General features: G+C 40.9%; 1 protein-coding gene across 4 annotated transcripts; it reads left to right on the top strand.

Annotated features, from left to right (window-relative positions):
• Positions 1-571: 571 nt before the first annotated feature.
• Positions 572-18,751, top strand: LOC139576790 (beta-1 adrenergic receptor-like). 4 transcript variants are annotated; one of them, XR_011675173.1, is made up of 3 exons: positions 572-2,524; positions 15,957-16,317; positions 17,008-18,751. XR_011675173.1 is itself a non-coding variant. In XM_071403256.1 (3 exons), exons 2-3 carry the CDS (start codon positions 1,176-1,178, stop codon positions 16,045-16,047), a joined length of 1,440 nt encoding a protein of 479 aa, XP_071259357.1. In that variant the 5' UTR covers positions 572-1,078; the 3' UTR covers positions 16,048-18,751. The 4 variants fall into 4 exon arrangements, 3 of the variants coding, with proteins under 3 accessions (XP_071259357.1, XP_071259356.1, XP_071259358.1); XM_071403256.1 differs by having other exon boundaries at positions 572-1,078; positions 1,176-2,524; positions 15,957-18,751; XM_071403255.1 differs by having other exon boundaries at positions 15,957-18,751.
• The last annotated feature ends 268 nt before the right edge of the window (positions 18,752-19,019 follow it).

Below are 19,019 nucleotides of genomic sequence, written 5' to 3'. Positions count from 1 at the left end.
TCATGGGTTAACCTACAGTAAAATCACGTAACCTCCGGCAATGCTCCATCAAGACTAAAAAGGAACACCAGAAGCTGCAGCACTTGATCACACTGAATGAAACCTTACCTCATACAAGAATGATCTACTAACTAGTAGATACCTGCTAGGTTTTGAAAGTGAGTATCTTAGAGTGTTTTCCAGGCATGAATCGCCTGTGATTGGTTTAATTCAAATTCTATCCCCTGGGCACATATGTAAATTCAACATCTATTCCACAATGGTTCAACGTTATTTCATTGAAATGATGTGGAAACAATGTTGATTCAACCAGTGTGTGCCCAGTGGGGATTGAGTATGTGGTAGTGACTGTACAGTATGAGCAGATTGCTCCAAGACTAGCAGTGTCTCAGTACACACAGGCAGGCACACTTCACAGCTCCTCCCTCAGCTAGGGTGTGATTAAAGCCAGTGCAGGCTGAGGGCGACCTGCACTCTGGGTTACAGCTCTGAGAGAGAGAGAGAGAGAGAGAGCGCGAGAGCGCAGTGAGAGCGAGAGAGAGAGAAGGGTGGAGAGATAGGGAGGGAGAAACACTCAAAGAGGGAGGGGCAGCTACTTGGTGGACTTTTGTGGTTCTTGCAGCAGCGTCACAGCTGCTTGCTCTCGACAGTGTGGCATCACTCTCATATTACACACAGCGAAAAGCGCTCCAGCCAAATACTACAGTATGTATGATTGGATTTATTTCACAGGTATAAGGGTTGGCCTTCTTTTTGAAAAGTTTTTCTTTACTTCTTGAATTGGTTGTTTATTTCACTATCCTCTCCATGGATGTATAAAACTAAGGCAAAATAAGCAAAAAGGATTGTAAAGTATTTTTTATTTTAATTTGTACATTTTGGATGCATTGCACTGACAAGACAACATGTTGTTGTCAGCGACATTAGAGGAACTTCTCAACAACCTTTTTTGGTCTTTGGAAACAGACATCCATAAACCACTGGTAGTGTTTGGAGGATCTGGACACTGACCAGCTGTTTTACGTTTGCTTTGAATGAATAGAAGCGAGAGGATGTGACATAGAGAGACCAAATTCTTGTGAGTTTGACTTTAAAAATGCTAGTACAAAATGTAATTTTTTACACATAATACATGAAAAATATATTTCACTTTGTGTATCTCTCTGCTTATGAAGATGGATTTCAACTTGAGTAGCACAGTGCTCTATGCGGTCAACAGCACTGTGACCCCCTTCCTCAACAATACAGGACCCTATCATCCTGCAGCGGGACCCTGGAGTTTACTACTGCTGGTGATCATCATCATGACCATCGTGGTGGGCAACCTGCTGGTCATCATCGCTATAGCACGCACATCCCAGCTACAGACTATAACTAACATCTTCATCATGTCCCTGGCCTGTGCTGACCTCATCATGGGGGTCCTGGTGGTCCCTCTGGGGGCCACCATAGTGCTGACGGGGAACTGGCAGCTGAGTGACACCTCTTGTGAGCTCTGGACCTCCGTAGACATGCTCTGTGTCACGGCTAGCATTGAGACTCTTTGCGTGATTGCAGTGGACCGCTATATTGCTATTACAAGGCCCCTCAGGCACAAGGTTCTGCTCAATAAGTGGCGTGCCCGGCTAATAGTGTGTGTGGTTTGGATTGTGTCTGCTCTGATATCCTTTGTGCCCATCATGAACCAGTATTGGCGAGCAGAGGATGACCCGAAGGCCTTGCTGTGCTATCAGGACCCTGCCTGCTGTGACTTTTTGATCAACCGGACCTTTGCCATTATATCCTCTGTAGTGTCATTCTACATCCCTTTGCTCATAATGATATTTGTCTATGCCAAAGTCTTCCTTATAGCCACACGACAGGTACAGCTCATAGACAAGATCCGTCTGCGCTTCCAGAGTGAGTACCAAGTGCCGCAGACGCAACAGCTGAGCCACCACAGTAACAACATCCTGCCCTTGGGCTATGGAGGCTCCTGCAGCACAAGCAGCACCAGCTCAGCTCGCAAGAGGAGCTCCAGACGAAGGCCTTCACGGCTAACGGTTATCAAGGAGCACAAGGCCCTCAAGACCTTGGGCATTATCATGGGCACCTTCACCCTCTGCTGGCTGCCTTTCTTTGTGGCTAACATAATCAACGTGTTTGACAGGAATGTGCCCCCTGGAGAGATCTTCCGCCTGCTCAACTGGCTGGGCTACATCAATTCTGGCCTCAACCCCATCATCTACTGCAGGAGCCCTGAGTTCCGCACTGCTTTCAAGAACCTACTGGGCTGCCCCTGGTTTTCCACCCCACGATTTAACATCTTCTACAAGGAGCTGCGGACACGATGTCCCTGCTTCCTGGGTTCGGCTGAGGCAGGGGCGGCCTCTTTCCAGAAGCCCCCTGCTGCTGCCACGCCTGAGGGTGATGAGAGCATGGCCAGCAGTCAGAGCAGCTATAAGAGTTTGGAACCTTCCCCAGGACCCCCACACTCCAATGGCATCACACAGTTCAGTGACTTCTCAGAACCAGAACATTTATTGTAAGTTTCTTCTTGTTATGATTTCAAATTTTGCACACTACATTTTCTCATTCCATGCAGTAAAATACTATAAACAATGCATTTTTTAAAAATTGCACAGATAACTGGGTCTTTCCACCAATTCAGTGGCTTTTGAGATACAGTACCTTCAGAAAGTATTCAAACCCTTTGACTTGTTCCAAATGTTCTTGTGTTACAAGCTAAATTTAAAATAGATTAAATGTAGTTTTTGTATCACTATACCTACACACAATACCCCATAATGTCAAAGAGGAATGATGTTTAGAAATGTTTACAAATTAATACAAATTAAAAGCTTAAATGTCAATAAGTATTAAACCCCTTTGTTACGGCAAGCCTAAATAAGTTCAGGAGTAAACATTTACTTAACAAGTAGCACATAATAAGTTGCATGGACTCACTCTGTGTGCAATAATAGTGTTTAACATGATTTTTGAATAACTACCTCATCTCTTTACCACACACATACAATTATCTGTAAGGTCCCTTAGTCAGTGAATTTCAAACACATATTCAACCACAAAGACCAGACCGGTTTTCCAATGCCTCGCGAAGAAGGGCACTTACAGTATTGGTAGATGGATAAAAACAAAGAAAATAAGACATTGAATATCCCTTTGAGCCTGGTGAAGTTATGCATTACACTTGGAAGGAAACTGTTCAGGAACTTCACCATGAGGCCAACGGTGACTTTAAAACAGTTACAGAGTTTAATGGCTGTGACAGGAGAAAACTGAGGATGGATCAACCACATTGTAGTTAATCCACAATACTAACTTAATTGACTGAGTGAAAAGCAGGGGCGTAAAGTACTTAAGTAGAAATACTTTAAAGTACTATTTAAGTAGTTTTTGGGGGTATTTGTATTTTACTTTACTATTTCTATTTTTGACAACTTTTACTTTGACTTCCCTACATTCCTAAAAAAATTATGTACTTTTTACTCCATAAATTTTCCTTGACACCCAAAAGTACTCATTACATTTTAAATGCTTAGCTGGACAGGAAAATGGTCCAATTCACACACTTATCAAGAGAATAAGTGGTCATCCCTACTGCCTCTGATCTGACGCACTCACTACACACAAATGCATCGTTTGTTAATTATGTCTGAGTGATGGAGTGTGCCCCTAAAAACAATTAAATGGTGCCGTCTGCTTTGCTTAATATAAGGAATTTGAAAAGATGTACACATTTTACTGTTGATACTTAAGTATATTTAGGACCAAGTACTTTTAGACTTTTACTCAAATATTATTTTACTCGGTAACTTTCACTTTTACTTGAGCAACTTTCTATTAAGGTATCTATACTTTTACTCAAGTATGACAATTGAGTACTTTTTCCACTATTGGTGAAAAGAAGGAAGCCTGTATAGAATACAAATATTCCAAAACATGCAACCTGTTTGCAATAAGCCACTAAAGTAACACTGCAAAAAAATGTGTCAAAGCAATTAATGTTTTGTCCTGAATACAAAGTGTTATGTTTGGTGCAAATCCAATACAACACACTACTGAGCGCCAATCTTCAAACAGCCCTGACATTAAATTCCAACCTCAGTGTGGAAATATAACAAATCTAGTTTTTGACTGTACTGGGTCTTTAAAGGGAACTTTATTGAATATAAAATTCAATATTGGTGCACAATGTCTGCTTAAAAGATCAAAGGGATGCAAAAGTCCCTCATTTTGTGGAACGACCCAACTCACATTTTCACGTTTCAGCATTTGCACTATTAGATTTGGTAATGATAATCTTGAGAAGACACTATGGTCCATGTCTACATGTGCTTAAGTCATGTAAGGTGCTCAGTGTGGTCAAAATGAAATGCTTGTGCACATTTTAGCTCTGATTAAAGTTTTGGTCTATTGCCCACAGCACAGTTCAGGCACAGTTAAGACAGGCAGTATGTTTGGGAATCTGTGTAAATGTGTAATGTCTGTGGTAGTAGGAGAAAATTATTACATCAGTGGTCTGACATGTGAGCATTAAATTGTTTTCTTAAACTTTAGGGCTCCTCTTATCTTTAGCGGTCTACAGCTGTGAAGAATGATCTGAGAAAACACAACAGATCTTTTGTTAAGTAGGACACTCTGAACTTCAAATGTCCCTATTTCTCTGCTAATACCATCAAATACTGCGAGAGGAACCTTTTTAATGTTTAGAAATCCCCAAAACTGTGAAAGACAAGCTTTTTGTTGTCATGCAAGGCGACTAATTCTCAACCCTCCCGTATCAAAATGAGAAAAAAAAAGTTAAGTGACTTAAATTATTTCAGTTAAGTATTAAAGAGAAAATCACTTTAAAAGTGAATTAATGATGACAGTTTTATGACAAAAAATGCAAGCATACTGTAAACCAACGCAAGCTCTGAACTGAAAAGATTTGCTTGTAAAATAAAGACAGATCAAATAGTATGGGCAATGAAATGAAATCAACCAAAGTACAGGAATAGAAATTATGTAGATGCTATACATTTTCAGTTTAGTCCTAATTGTCTTTTCAATGTAGGCCTATTGATATCTGATATTTTCCTGTCATATTGTTGCAATACACTACCATAAGTTAAATAAGCATTTTTACAAGTGTGTGTGTGTGTGGGTGTGTGTGGGTGCGTGCGTGCGTGTGTACTGTCAATCATTCAATACATCTCTATTTAAGAATGAAAATAAAAATGGAACAATGCAATCACATCAGGAGTGGGTTGAATTGCTGCAATCCAGAGGGCATGTTTAGGATCGTATCTGTAGTTTTAGCGGTATTCCTTTGGGAGACGGGATAAGTTTTTGGTAAATCAAACAATCTCTTTGAATCTTTCACGCACATGTTTCATAGAGCTCACTGGGCATGCATGTTGAATATCAGGGAGAATCCATATTTGGATAAGTTCTGAATACATCAAGGTGCTGTGTCCGACTAAAATAGATTTGGCAGAACCATGTACAATAAATAAATACACTCAATGCTTACATATTCAAAGATAAGCTGATGTGGGAATATAACATTGTAACATAATGGGAAATGTAATATGCATATTTCCATTATCTTGATCCATAAATATCAAAGTAATTTGTTTAAACACTGTAGATTAACTAGTTGCTGGTATCATATTATGTTACCTGTAATCCATCTTTGAATCCAGCTCATGTCAACCTTATACAAATTACTATCAGATGTCCATGGTTTTTCTCTAAGAAACAAATATCTTAGAGAAACAAAAAATCCACATCAGTAATTTTGTGCTTCTGTCGTTGTATATGTAGCTGTAAATGTAGCTGTAAATGTAGCTGTATATGTAGCCGTATACTGTATGTAGCTGTATATGTAGCTGTATATGTAGCCGTATATGTAGCTGTATATGTAGCCGTATATGTAGCCGTATATGTAGCCGTATATGTAGCTGTATATGTAGCTGTATATGTAGCTGTATATGTAGCTGTATATGTAGCCGTATATGTAGCCGTATATGTAGCCGTATATGTAGCCGTATATGTAGCCGTATATGTAGCCGTATATGTAGCCGTATATGTAGCTGTATATGTAACTGTATATGTAGCCGTATATGTAGCCGTATATGTAGCCGTATATGTAGCCGTATATGTAGCCGTATATGTAGCCGTATATGTAGCCGTATATGTAGCCGTATATGTAGCCGTATATGTAGCCGTATATGTAGCCGTATATGTAGCCGTATATGTAGCCGTATATGTAGCCGTATATGTAGCCGTATATGTAACTGTATATGTAACTGTATATGTAGCTGTATATGTAACTGTATATGTAGCTGTATATGTAGCTGTATATGTAGCCGTATATGTAGCTGTATATGTAACTGTATATGTAGCCGTATATGTAACTGTATATGTAGCTGTATATGTAGCTGTATATGTAGCTGTATATGTAGCCGTATATGTAGCCGTATACTGTATGTAGCTGTATATGTAGCTGTATATGTAACTGTATATGTAGCTGTATATGTAGCTGTATATGTAACTGTATGTGTAGCTGTATATGTAACTGTATATGTAGCTGTATATGTAACTGTATATGTAGCCGTGTTTATCCAATGGCATTGAAGAGTATACCACCTCAGACATCGGCTTCATCAATAATTGCATCGACGACGTCGTCCCCACTGTGACCGTACATATCCCAACCAGAAGCCATGTATTTCAGGCAACATCCGCATCGAGCTAAAGGCCAGAGCTGCCTCTTTCAAGGAGAGGGACACTAACCCGGACACTAATAAGAAATCCCGCTATGCCCTCAGACGAACCATCAAACAAGCAGTGTGTCAATACAGGATTAAGATTGAATCCTACTACACCGGCTCTGATACTTGTCGGATGTGGCAGGGCTCGAAAACTATTACGAACTACAAACGGAAACCCAGACGCGAGCTGCCCAGTGATGCGAGCCTACCAGACGAGCGAAATGCCTTTTATGCTCGCTTCGAGACAAGCAACACTGAAGCATGCACAAGAGCATCAGCTGTTCTGGATGACTGTGTGATAACGCTCTCGGTAGCCAATGTGAGCAAGACCTTTAAACAGGTCAACATTCACAAAGCCGCGGGGCCAGATGGATTACCAGGATGTGTACTGAAAGCATGCGCGGACCAACTGGCAAGTGTCTTCACTAACATTTTCAACCTCTCCCTGACCAAGTCTGTAATACCTACATGTTTCAAGCAGACCACCATAGTCCCTGTGCCCAAGTAAGCGAAGGTAACCTGCCTAAATGATTACCGCCCCGTAGCATGTCGGTAGCCATGAAGTGCTTTGAAAGGCTGGTCAAGGCTCACATCAACAGCATTCGCCCGGATACCCTAGACCCACTCCAATTCGCATACCGCCCCAACAGATCCACAGATGACACAATCTCAATCGCACTTCACACTGCCCTTTCCCACCTGGACAAAAGGAACACCTATGTGAGAATGCTATTCATACAGCTCGTTCAACACCATAGTGCCCACGAAGCTCATCACTAAGCTAAGGACCCTGGGACTAAACACCTCCCTCTGCAACTGGATCCTGGACTTCCTGACTGGCCGCCCCCAGGTGGTAAGGGTAGGCAACAACACGTCTGCCATGCTGATCCTCAACACTGGGGCCCCTCAAGGGGGTGTACTTAGTCCCTTCCAGTACTCCCTGTTCACCCACGACTGCGTGGCCAAACAAGACTCCAACACCATCATTAAGTTTGCTGATGACAACAGTGGTAGGCCTGATCAGTGACAACGATGAGACAGCCTATAGGATGGAGGTCAGAGAACTGGCAGTGTGGTGCCAGGACAACAACCTCTCCCTCGATGCAAGACAAAGGAGCTGATCGTGGACTACAGGAAAAGGAGGGCCGAACAGGCCCCCAATCTCATTGATGGGGCTGTAGTGGAGCGGGTCGAGAGTTTCAAGTTCCTTGGTGTCCACATCACCAACAAACTATCATGGTCCAAACACCAAGACAGTCGTGAAGAGGGCACGACAAAACCTATTCCCCCTCAGGAGACTGAAAAGATTTGGCATGGGTCCCCAGATCCTCAAAAAGTTCTACAGCTGCACCATCAAGAGCATCCTAACCGGTTGCATCATGCCTGGTATGGCAACTGCTCGGCATCTGACCATAAGGCACCACAGAGGGTAGTGCATACGGCCTAGTGCATCACTGGGACCAAGCTTCCTGCCATCCAGGACCTATATGATAGGCGGTGTCAGAGGAAAGCCCATAAAATTGTCAGAGACTCCAGTCACCCAAGTCACAGACTGTTTTCTCTGCTACCGCACGGCAAGCGGTACCAGAGTACCAAGTCTAGGACCAAAAGGCTCCTTAACAGCTTCTACCCCCAAGCCATAAGACTGCTGACCAATTAATCAAATGTCCACTGGACTATTTACATTGATACCCCACCCTCCATTTGTTTTGTACATTGCTGCTACTCGCTGATTATTATCTATGTCACTTCATCACTACCTACATGTACAAATTACCTCAACTAACCTGTACCCCCGCACACAGACTCTGTACCGGTACCCCCTGTATTTAGCCTCATTATTGTTATTTTGTGTTACTTTTTATAATTTTTTTTACTTTATTTGGTAAATATTTTCTTCTTGAACTGCACTGTTGGTTAAGGGCTTGTAAGTAAGCATTTCATGATAAGGTCTACACTTGTATTCAGCGCATATGACAAATAAAGTTTGATTTGATTTGTATATATAGCTGTACGCTACCATGCTCTTTAACACCAGATCTTACTGTGTTGTGGGACCTTAACTACCAGTTGATTATCAATTTAGAACCTGAAGGTTAAAATAGCTAAGAAAACATGAATATAACATCTTTGATGAAAAAGGCGCTGCATTATAAAAATACACAACAGTAAAGTATGTCCAAACTGTACCAAATGAAAGTGTGAATGTCTCATGCAGAGCATCATGAGCTGATCAATGTTTAGCCTGTATAGAGAAGCTTCCCAATAGTTTAGCGGTTTGTATGCCTCTGCTGGGGCCCCTCTGCAGCCTGTCCAACACCACCCGCAGCTGATAAAGCTTTATCACTGGGCCACAAGACTTCCACTCACTGGGAGACGCTATTTACAAGACAAGTAGGCGAAGGGAGCACACGGTTTGGTTACAGTTGGACTGCTAAACATGTCTTACCAAACCAATCCAATTTGCAGAGTCACTCCATACACTATACAGATGCTGGGATCAGGTTTCCTTTTTAATGACTACCAATTCCCTCTAACAACTTCAACCATATGTCACAACCTGGCTCTTAGATGGTGACAAGCAAGGGAGTCCACACATTAGCAGTTGAGTAACAAAAAATATTTATTAAATAACAAAGTATAAAACTACAAAGGAAAACTAACCTGCGAAGTGTGAAAGTAGGCATGTGAGGGATGTAATGGAGATGCATGGATGAAGGGAAAATGTGTGTAAGTGTTGAAGGGTGCACCTAATCCCAAAACATGATCAACCAGATCACAACACAAAATGGTGCTTGTGGAGAGAGAGAGCCAAGACTGGACACCAGGAACTTTTATCTCCTAGTTGATCCCAAACCTAGGTGCAACTTGTCACCTTAACGACCCAATCAGCTCCACCTGTCCCCAATCTGCAAATAAAAGCACAAACACAGGGAAGGAGGCAGGTGGGTGTAACACATAGCAAGTGCGGGCACTCATGGCTGTCTGCATCAGTTGAAGGGTAGTGGGCTATGTTATCTTTACTGATCTCCAGCGGGGGTTTGGGGGCAGTTAGGACTCGTTATGAATGCACTTTCTTCTCACACATGCACTACTGGATCTAAAGATTACTTCAAAAGCTCCGGAGCTGATGATTGTCTACTAATATGTATAGGCTGGTGACATGCAATTACAATTTTATTTATCCAAACAGTTCATTTGCATCGTCACATTTGTTTCTCGATACATGTTATTTAGCAGACGCTTTTTTTTATGCTGCCATCTCTGAGGTCTTTTACAGATAGATCCAATAAATTGGGCAGGAACATGGGAGACATTTTAAGAGCATATAAAAAGTATTCCTTAAAAGGAGCAGAGCCCGTCCAGTTCAGCCTGAGAAAGAAGGCTATAGCTCAGTGTAATACTACTCACACCGCACTGCAATGCTTTGAGATAGATTTGATAATGTCAGTAAGATCAATGTGTCTCAGACAAACCGGGCCGTGGCTATGACAGTATATCGAATGTGGATGATAAAGCGTGTGCACCATATTACCTCGGCAGGCAGGGCTGCTAAGCTAAGACACGGCATGAATCAGGGATCTGTGGTTAGGCTAGGACAGTGATTCCCAACCGGGGTACTAGAACCCCTGAGGGTACCTGTCCTATCCACAGGGGGCACTTGAGAAGACTCGTGAGACCATAGGCCTACTGGTAAATTGCACATGAGGGTTACTTCAAGGGTACTCCAGACAGAGCAGAATTCAGTTGGTGGTACAGTAACTGAAAAAGGTTGGGAACCACTGGGCTAGGACACGGCATGAATCAGGGGTCTGTGTCTGCTGCAGGTTGTGATCAGACAGGGCTATTTCTGGACACTCCCACAGATCAGAGGCAGGTTGAGAGGATATTATTCATGATTAGGACTTGATTTGGCAGGATAGTCAGACACCATGTGCTCCTCATTCATTTCAGTCTGTCTCGTGTGTGTGATGGTCACAGAAGTGTCAAACACACTGCAGACAGAATAGAAACAATGAGACAGCTAGGACTGTATATATATGTGTGTGTGTGTGTGTGTGTGAGAGAGGGGAAATGAGCAGGAAGAGTTAGGCAGCGTTATTCCCCAACCCCTTGGAACACAGGCAGGGGACAACAGCGGGGATCAAAGAGTGATGTCAGCACAAACTTTAGATAGAAGAATAGAGGACATGTCAGGTTAGATATGGCTGGCCCCGACTCGGAGCCGGGTGATCGTTTGTCTGGGCTTGTATTGACCTCAGACGGTCTCATAATGGTTGAGAGGTCTTTGAAACGTCAGTGGGACAATACTAACAATGAATAACTATTCATATTAAAGTGCATGACAAACAGCCCTAAATAGGGAATAGTCTGAGTTTTGTACAAATGACTGCTTATACATTGTTCTTGACAAAGTCGATGCCACATGGGCAATTCATGGTAATAATTTTTTCTCTCAAATGTAGTATAGGAATAGGACAAGTACGGATAGGACATGTAGTATAGGACTAGGACATGTAGTACAGGAATAGGACATGTACAGAATAGGAATAGGACATGTATAATATAGGAATAGGACATGTACTATAGGAATAAGACATGTAGTATAGGAATAGGACATCATGTAGTATAGGAATAGGACATCATGTAGTATAGGAATAGGACATTTACGGAATAGGACATGGAAATTGTTAATTCCATACAGTAGTCTTTTAACTAGCACGCATAGCAGCAAAATAAACAAATGAGTTAATGTCCTCAGAATTTCTCATAACAAACAGTAATGTTGTTTGGAGATCTATAGAGTGACAGCTGCTACTGCATTAGTCCTCATGGTGCGGCAGCGCTACATACAGCCTCTTGTAATAGTTATCACATACTCATTCTCTTTCATAAGCAGTGGCCTGCAGTGGCCTGCTCGGTATGGGTCAGGGGGAAGGTGATAAGACTGTAATGAGAGAGGAAAACACTTAGTGATAGAACACACATTCCTCTGTGTCAATCTTATCTTTAAGCACGGCAGTGGGGTATTTGTTTTCAGAAAAAAATAAAGATACATTTTTAGTCAACACTTCTCCCAACATACAGATTATTAAAAAGCAACATAGGCTGTATTTACATAGGCAGCCCAATGCTGATATTTTTCCCAATGATTGGCAAAAGATCTGATTTGTCAAAAGACCAATTAGTGGCAAAAGAACAGAATTGGGCTGCAGGTGTAAATGCAGCCATGAAGAACTAAATGCCATGAAGAACTAAATGCCATGAAGAACTTCAGAATTCTAGAGCAGGGTTTGCTTTTATTTCGATTTGAGAAAAGCCTTAGGCCTGAAATTAATAAAAAAAATAAAGATGCTTTTAATTTGAATGTGCCCTAATATTGTTTGATTATACAAGGCCAACACAATCAATATTGCAAGTTTGATTTCTGGAGCACCATTTCATTGTTATCTTCAATTGAGCCATTCAGCAAAGAGTGCATAGCTGTTTTGTTAACACTGGAGCCTAACTGAGAGAATAGCACCGTTCAGCCATGGGAATAAAGGAGGAAGACTGTATAATAGAAAGAAGCTGTTATCACAAAAAATGTAATGTTTGATTATCATACTAATTAAGCATAAACAATTCAGGGCTTCTATAAACGCATGTTAGAAGAGAGGTTGGTTTTATAATGGCTTTGCAATCATTAGCAATCATGTGGCACTGACTTTTGTGTTTGCCCTGGCACTAAAAGGTTATGGCTTAAATTGCCATCTGACAGAGTCATACCAGGGCTTTAAAAAGGGGAACCTATTGCAGCTTTCTGTGGAAATTCTTTGTGGGCTGTGTCTGGAACAGTAATGTCCATCTGATGGCTGATGGACTAAACTCTTGCTGTATGCTACCATGCAACTGAGACTGAGGCATTATCCAAACACCACGTCCCTCAAAAGAAACATGTAGTGTGTCAGGCATGGTTATCAAATCCCCCTCCCAAAATACAGCAGATGAAAGATTCCTAGAATTCACATCGCATGGATATCTGTCACGGCCGTCAAAAGAAGTGGACCAAAGTGCAGCGTGGTGAGCGTACATTTCCTTTTTATTTAAAATGTCGCCAACAAAACAACAAACGAAAGAAACAACCGTGAAGCTTACAGGGCTATAGTGCCACAAACAAAGTTAACTACCCACACTGAAAGGAGGGAAAAAGGGCTACCTAAGTATGATTCCCAATCAGAGACAACGATAGACAGCTGTCCCTGATTGAGAACCATACCCGGCCAAAACATAGAAATAAAGAAACATAGAAAACAAAGCATAGAATGCTCACCCCAACTCACACCCTGACCAAACCAACTAGAGACATAAAAAGGCTCTCTAAGGTCAGGGCGTGACAATATCACATGAAATCCGCAGAACTCCTAGGTTAAGAAGTTTCTGTGCAGCACCTATATTCAGTTCAGTAATGGCTTTCGTGAAATAGCACTCACGAGGCATCACAACAAGTAATGAACGCCAACATGTTGTGGCAGTGTGAACTCAGACACAACTCTCAAATGTTTATGTTCAAAGCAAATTGAATTGCTCAGACACGTTACACTTTTACCCCTCTGAAATTCTGTTGTTGTTTCAGCTTCCATTTGTTTGGCATGGCAACTATATCAGGCAAGAAATAGCTTTTGGATAGAATCCACGAAGCGTAGAGGCGGTGGAAATATGTCCATCTGCAGGCCTGCCTAATATACTGAGTGACTCAGAGCACCTGCCAAAATTGGCTTATTACTCCAAATGACTGAGTAAAACATTTATACACACTTTAGGTGCCACCAGAACTATTTTAAACAGACATTGGTGATGCTTGAGTCCTTTAATAGAACTGCATGCTGAGTGTGTAATGCCACACAGCTAAGTGTGAAATCTACATCCCTGCTCCTGGAGACTAGAATGCAGCACTGTATTGATATGAATAAACAAATACATTGTACTCTGTTTTAGATAATTTGTCAGTTAAACAGCATTATCAACTGTAAAATGCCATTGTAAGTACAGTCAATGTTTAGAAAGGCTAGTCATAACAGTTCATATATTCATTGATTTTTCTCATGACAGGATCAATGCTGCATGAAATACACTGTACATACATTCCAGTTATACTACAGGCATGCAGGATAGTCACAAAAAATAACTAGTGAAACAGGAAATTGATCTGCTTACAGATGAATGCACTAAGGCTAAGCCTTTCCATTCTGTCTCAAATAAATCACATTGTACAATCTTTAACACAATGGTCACTTTTTCAGATTACAGCGAGTGACAAGTATTGTATATCAAAAGTATGGTCAGGATTCTATACAAAGAACAACTGCAAAATGTTAATGCCGTTCTAAGAGAGGCCATTGCAAAAGAGCTCTTTTAATGTGCAGTCGACCATGACAGACCAAGCATTACCCTTTTAATATGTGAGCACTGACAATAACTGAGACCTGCACAATATAGATTAGGAGTCTTTTGTTGGATTAGGATGGGATCAAACCTCGGGGAGCATAAAATGAGGAACAGGATAAGAGGAGCATGGTAATGTGAGTATCTGATCCAATCCTACATCTAAAGCATCAAGAAGAAAATGGTGGGAGTTGAGTAAGCAGTTCACTATGGGACAAATCCAAATGTTAAGCCAAAGTTTTACTTCACTGTCTACAGCTGAGTAAAGTTTAAAAAAAATGGCAAGTAATTTAAATTAACTTTATCTCATCGATTGTTTCTTTCCAACTTACGCGTTCGAAGGTTCTTAATGGTAAGGAACCATATGTGCTCCAGGTGGTTCTTAAGAAACTGCAAACAACTTGATTGAAATATTTTAATGCCATCAATCATTGGAATCAACATATTTGGCACTTCCACTATACTGGACAGGATTGCAAAATAATCCCTTTGGCCCCACCTCACTTTCTGACCACAAAGTACATTTTACCCTGTTGACAGGTACTGTAAAAGAAAATACACTTCACTCAAATGATGGATGTCTCTGCATGAGACTTTGGGATGGAGCGAAAGCTAAATTTTAACAAAGTTTTAAACTACACAGGCAATTCTTTCCCTCAGAAGTCCACGTGAAAGGACAATACTTGCTGTATAAGGGATGAGGGTACTTCTCTAGATTTCTCCAACAAAGCAATGGTGGGCATTGTTTATATTTTCCTGTGTAGACATGTACTGTAAAGTTGATAGGATCAGAATCTCTGGCATTTTGATAAAAGGATTGGTTGAGCAGGGAGTATGTTTGTGGGAAAGAGAACCCTTAGAGTACACACTACCATGAAGTGATTGATGGGAATAGGAAGGGCATTAATCAATCAGGATAGACACATTCAAAAGCTCTAAATCAAATAAGCAGTAAAACAAACTGTTATTGTTCCCCAGTCTGAAGTGAACCCAAATCACATAATGTTCAATATGGTAATGTGGGTTACACATTTCAACCTCCTTCCACCATGTTAGAGTCATCTCTCCCAATGTGCATTTGCCAAGTCAAACAAACACATCATCTCCTGATGAGACAGTTGGCCTTCTTGTCTAGATGCTTTAATAGTAAAGAACAACACGTGCTTGGGATTTCATGGGACGATGGGATAAACAACAAGTCTGATATTGCAAAGCAGATTTAAATCACAAGTGACACATAAGATGGTTGGATCGATTTCAGGGTTGATCTCAATGTTAAGAATTCCAATTCCATTATTTCAAAAATATATATACATTTCCCAAAAAGTTATGTCATATCAATGTAAAAATGTTTTCATCTTCCCCAAGGCAGGAAAAACAAAACCAATTGTATTATTTTAGGGGGTCAGTGTAAATCAGTCATATTTAAATTAAACTTTGAAATGTAATTTATTTTGTAATGTATTTTGAGGTATAGCCAATATTTCACCATTGCTTACAAGAACCACTTTCTGATGGTTCTGAATTGCTCTTTTTTATAACCATTACAGTAAATTGTGCTTAGTATATTTTGGCTAATAGGGCATCAACATTCCTCTAAATAAATTCTCATTAACCAAAATGACATTCTTAGTTCTCAGTGAATCATAGGCTTTAACAAAGTCTGGAATATGACAGTGTCTCAGAATATGAAAAATGACAGGAATATGACTCAATACAGTAAGCCCAAAAATTCTAATTTATCCTTATTCACTCAGTTTCACATTACAGGAAAAGGATGGGTGAAAGATTTGGAAACGAATCTCAAGAAATTCAAAACAACAAAAGGCCGACCCCAGCAGTGACTTTCACAACTGACTGAGCAGAGATTGGAATGGCTGAGATGATACTGCACAAAGAACAACCTAATAATGCAGATGCACTGGCCCTGGTGAATATGAGCAAGGAAGATTTACAAGACCCTGAGGAGGAGAACTGAACTGGGCAGTTTGGTTTGGCTGGCCTGGATGTTTGGGAGCGGCACCAGTTTAAAGGTCCAGATCACAAGACTTGAAGACTAACTGTGTCAACACAGCACCCTGAGGAAGACTGTTCACTGCAACCCAGCATTAAATCATCATCATGAACTGAGGTATCCTGTCCTTGTCTGCCACCAACACGCTCACAGCATACTGTGTACAATAGGATAAACTCTTTCTTTACAACCAGGAATGATTGCAGATGTGTAACAGTAATACACCGTAGACATTCATGCACAATGTGTGTGGCCTCTGGTCTAAAGTGGGCAATCAGAATAAATGGTGTACATTATCTAATGCAAAGTTATTTATTTATTATATCCTCACTATCTGTACATGCAAAACTTGTCAACTTAACACAGGAATATCGTGTTATATGTCTTTACTCTCCAGTAATGTCCATAGTGTAGCAACACATTTTCTATTCAGTGTTCATGTCATTAACCTCTTCACTGCCAAATCAACCTGATTAACTGCACTTGAAATATAAGTGTTCTTATCAAGTGATCAGCCTAAATAACACTGGTAATAACCAGATCCATTAACATACAGTACCAGTCAAGAGTTTGGACACACCTACTCATTTAAAAGTTTTTCTTTATTTTTACTATTGTCTATATTCTATAATAATAGTGAAGACATCATAACTATGAAATAACACATATGGAATCATGTAGTAACCAAAAAAGTGTTAAACAAATCAAAATAAATGCATAGTAGCCACCCTTTGCATTGATGACAGCTTTACACACTCTTGGCATTCTCTCAACCAGCCTCACCTGGAATGCTTTTTTTTTCAACAGTCTTGACGGAGTTCCCACATATGCTGAGCGCTTGTTGGCTGCCTTTCCTTCACTCTGTGGTCCAACTCATCCCAAACCATCTCAATTGGGTTGAGGTCGGGTGATTGTGGAGGCCAGGTCATCTGATGCAGCACTCCATCACTCTCCTTCTTGGCCAAATAGCTCTTACATAGCCTGGAGATGGGTTGGGTCATTGTTCTGTTGAAAAATAAATGATAGTCCCACTAACTGCAAGCCAGATGGGATGGTGTATTGCTGCAGAATGCTGTGGTAGCCATGCTGGTTAAGTGTGCCATGAATTTTAAATAAATCACATGTCACCAGTAAAGCACCCCCACACCATCACACCTCCTCCTCCATGCTTCACGGTGGGAACCACACATGCGGAGATCATCCGTTCACCTACTCTGTATCTCACAAAGACACGGCGGTTGGAACCAAAAATCTCAAATTTGGACTCAGAGCAAATGACAGATTTCAAACGGTCTAATGTCCATTGCTCGTGTTTCTTGGCCCAAGCAAGTCTTGTCTTTTTATTGGTGTCCTTTAGTAGTGGTTTCTTTGCAGCAATTCGACCATGAAGGCCTGATTCACACAGTCTCCTCTGAACAGTTGATGTTGAGATGTGTCTGTTACTTGAACTCTGTGAAGCATTTATTTGGGCTGTAATTTCCGATGCTGCAGCAGAGGTAACTCCGGGTCTTCCTTTCCTGTGGCGGTCCTCATGAGAGCCAGTTTCATCATAGCACTTGATGGTTTTTGCGACTGCACTTGAAAAAACCTTCGAAGTTCTTGAAATGTTCCGCATTGACTGACCTTCATGTCTTAAAGTAACGATGGACTGTCATTTCTCTTTGCTTATTTGAGCTGATCTTGCCATATTATGGACTTGGTCTTTAACAAATAGGGCTATCTTCTGAATACCACCCCTATCTTGTCACAACACAACTGATTGGCTCAAACGCATGTAGAAGGATAGAAATTCCACAAATGTACTTTTAACAGGGCACACCTGTTAATTGAAATGCATTCCAGGTGACTACCTCGTGAAGCTGGTTGAGAGAATGCCAACAGTGTGCAAAAGCTGTCATCAAGGGTGGCTACTTTGAAGAATCTCAAATATAAAATATATTTTGATTTGTTCAACCTTTTTTTGGATACTACATGATTCCATATGTGTTATTTCATAGTTTTGATGTCTTCACTATTATTCTCCAATGTAGAAAATAGTAAAAAATAAAGAAAAACCCTTGAATGAGTAGTCGTGTCCAAACTTTTGACTGGTACTGTACATATTTTATAAAAGGTTATATGTAACTAAAGATATTGTTTGCAATAAACAGTCAATTATGAATATAAGTCAAGGACTACCAATGTCAACCTATGAAAAGCTAACATCAGCCACACAAAATGTACCCACATCAGGTGTACTGACATACAGCCAAATACATCCTCATTGTACTTCGTACACACAGCAGAACAATCTGCATCTCTGCCCTAAGTCACTGACGACAGACATTGCTTTGACCCATAAGATCTAGTAACAATTCCTTGCATCTCATGCAGCTGATAACTTATTTATTGTGTGATGACGAAGCAGTGAATGAGAGTGATGTGATTCCAAAAAAGAACCTTGAATATTGTCATGAACTAAGTCATTATGAATTCTAACAATGTGTACCTCTACAAACCTTTCACTAAACATATGACTGTACAACTGAAATAAATGACAAGGTTTCGATGATCCTTCTCACTTTTGTCAAATTGTGAAAAAGAGGGGGGCAGAGAGAGGGACAGACTGGGAGACAGAGAAAAATAGTGAGTGAGACAGACAGTGACAGAGATTTAGAGACATAACAGAGCGAGAGAGAGAATCAAATTGAGAGAGACAGACAGACAGACACAGACGGACAGACGGAGGGAGGGCAGACAGAGAAGATGGGCTGAGAGAGGGTCAAAGAAATAGTGAGTGAGAGACAGACAGACAGACCAGATAGAGAGTGAGTGTGAGA

This window comes from Salvelinus alpinus, chromosome 5 (genome assembly GCF_045679555.1).
Source record: "Salvelinus alpinus chromosome 5, SLU_Salpinus.1, whole genome shotgun sequence".
Lineage (NCBI taxonomy): Eukaryota > Metazoa > Chordata > Actinopteri > Salmoniformes > Salmonidae > Salvelinus > Salvelinus alpinus.
Note: the sequence above shows the minus strand (reverse complement) of the source record. Positions and strands in the feature narration are given on the sequence as shown.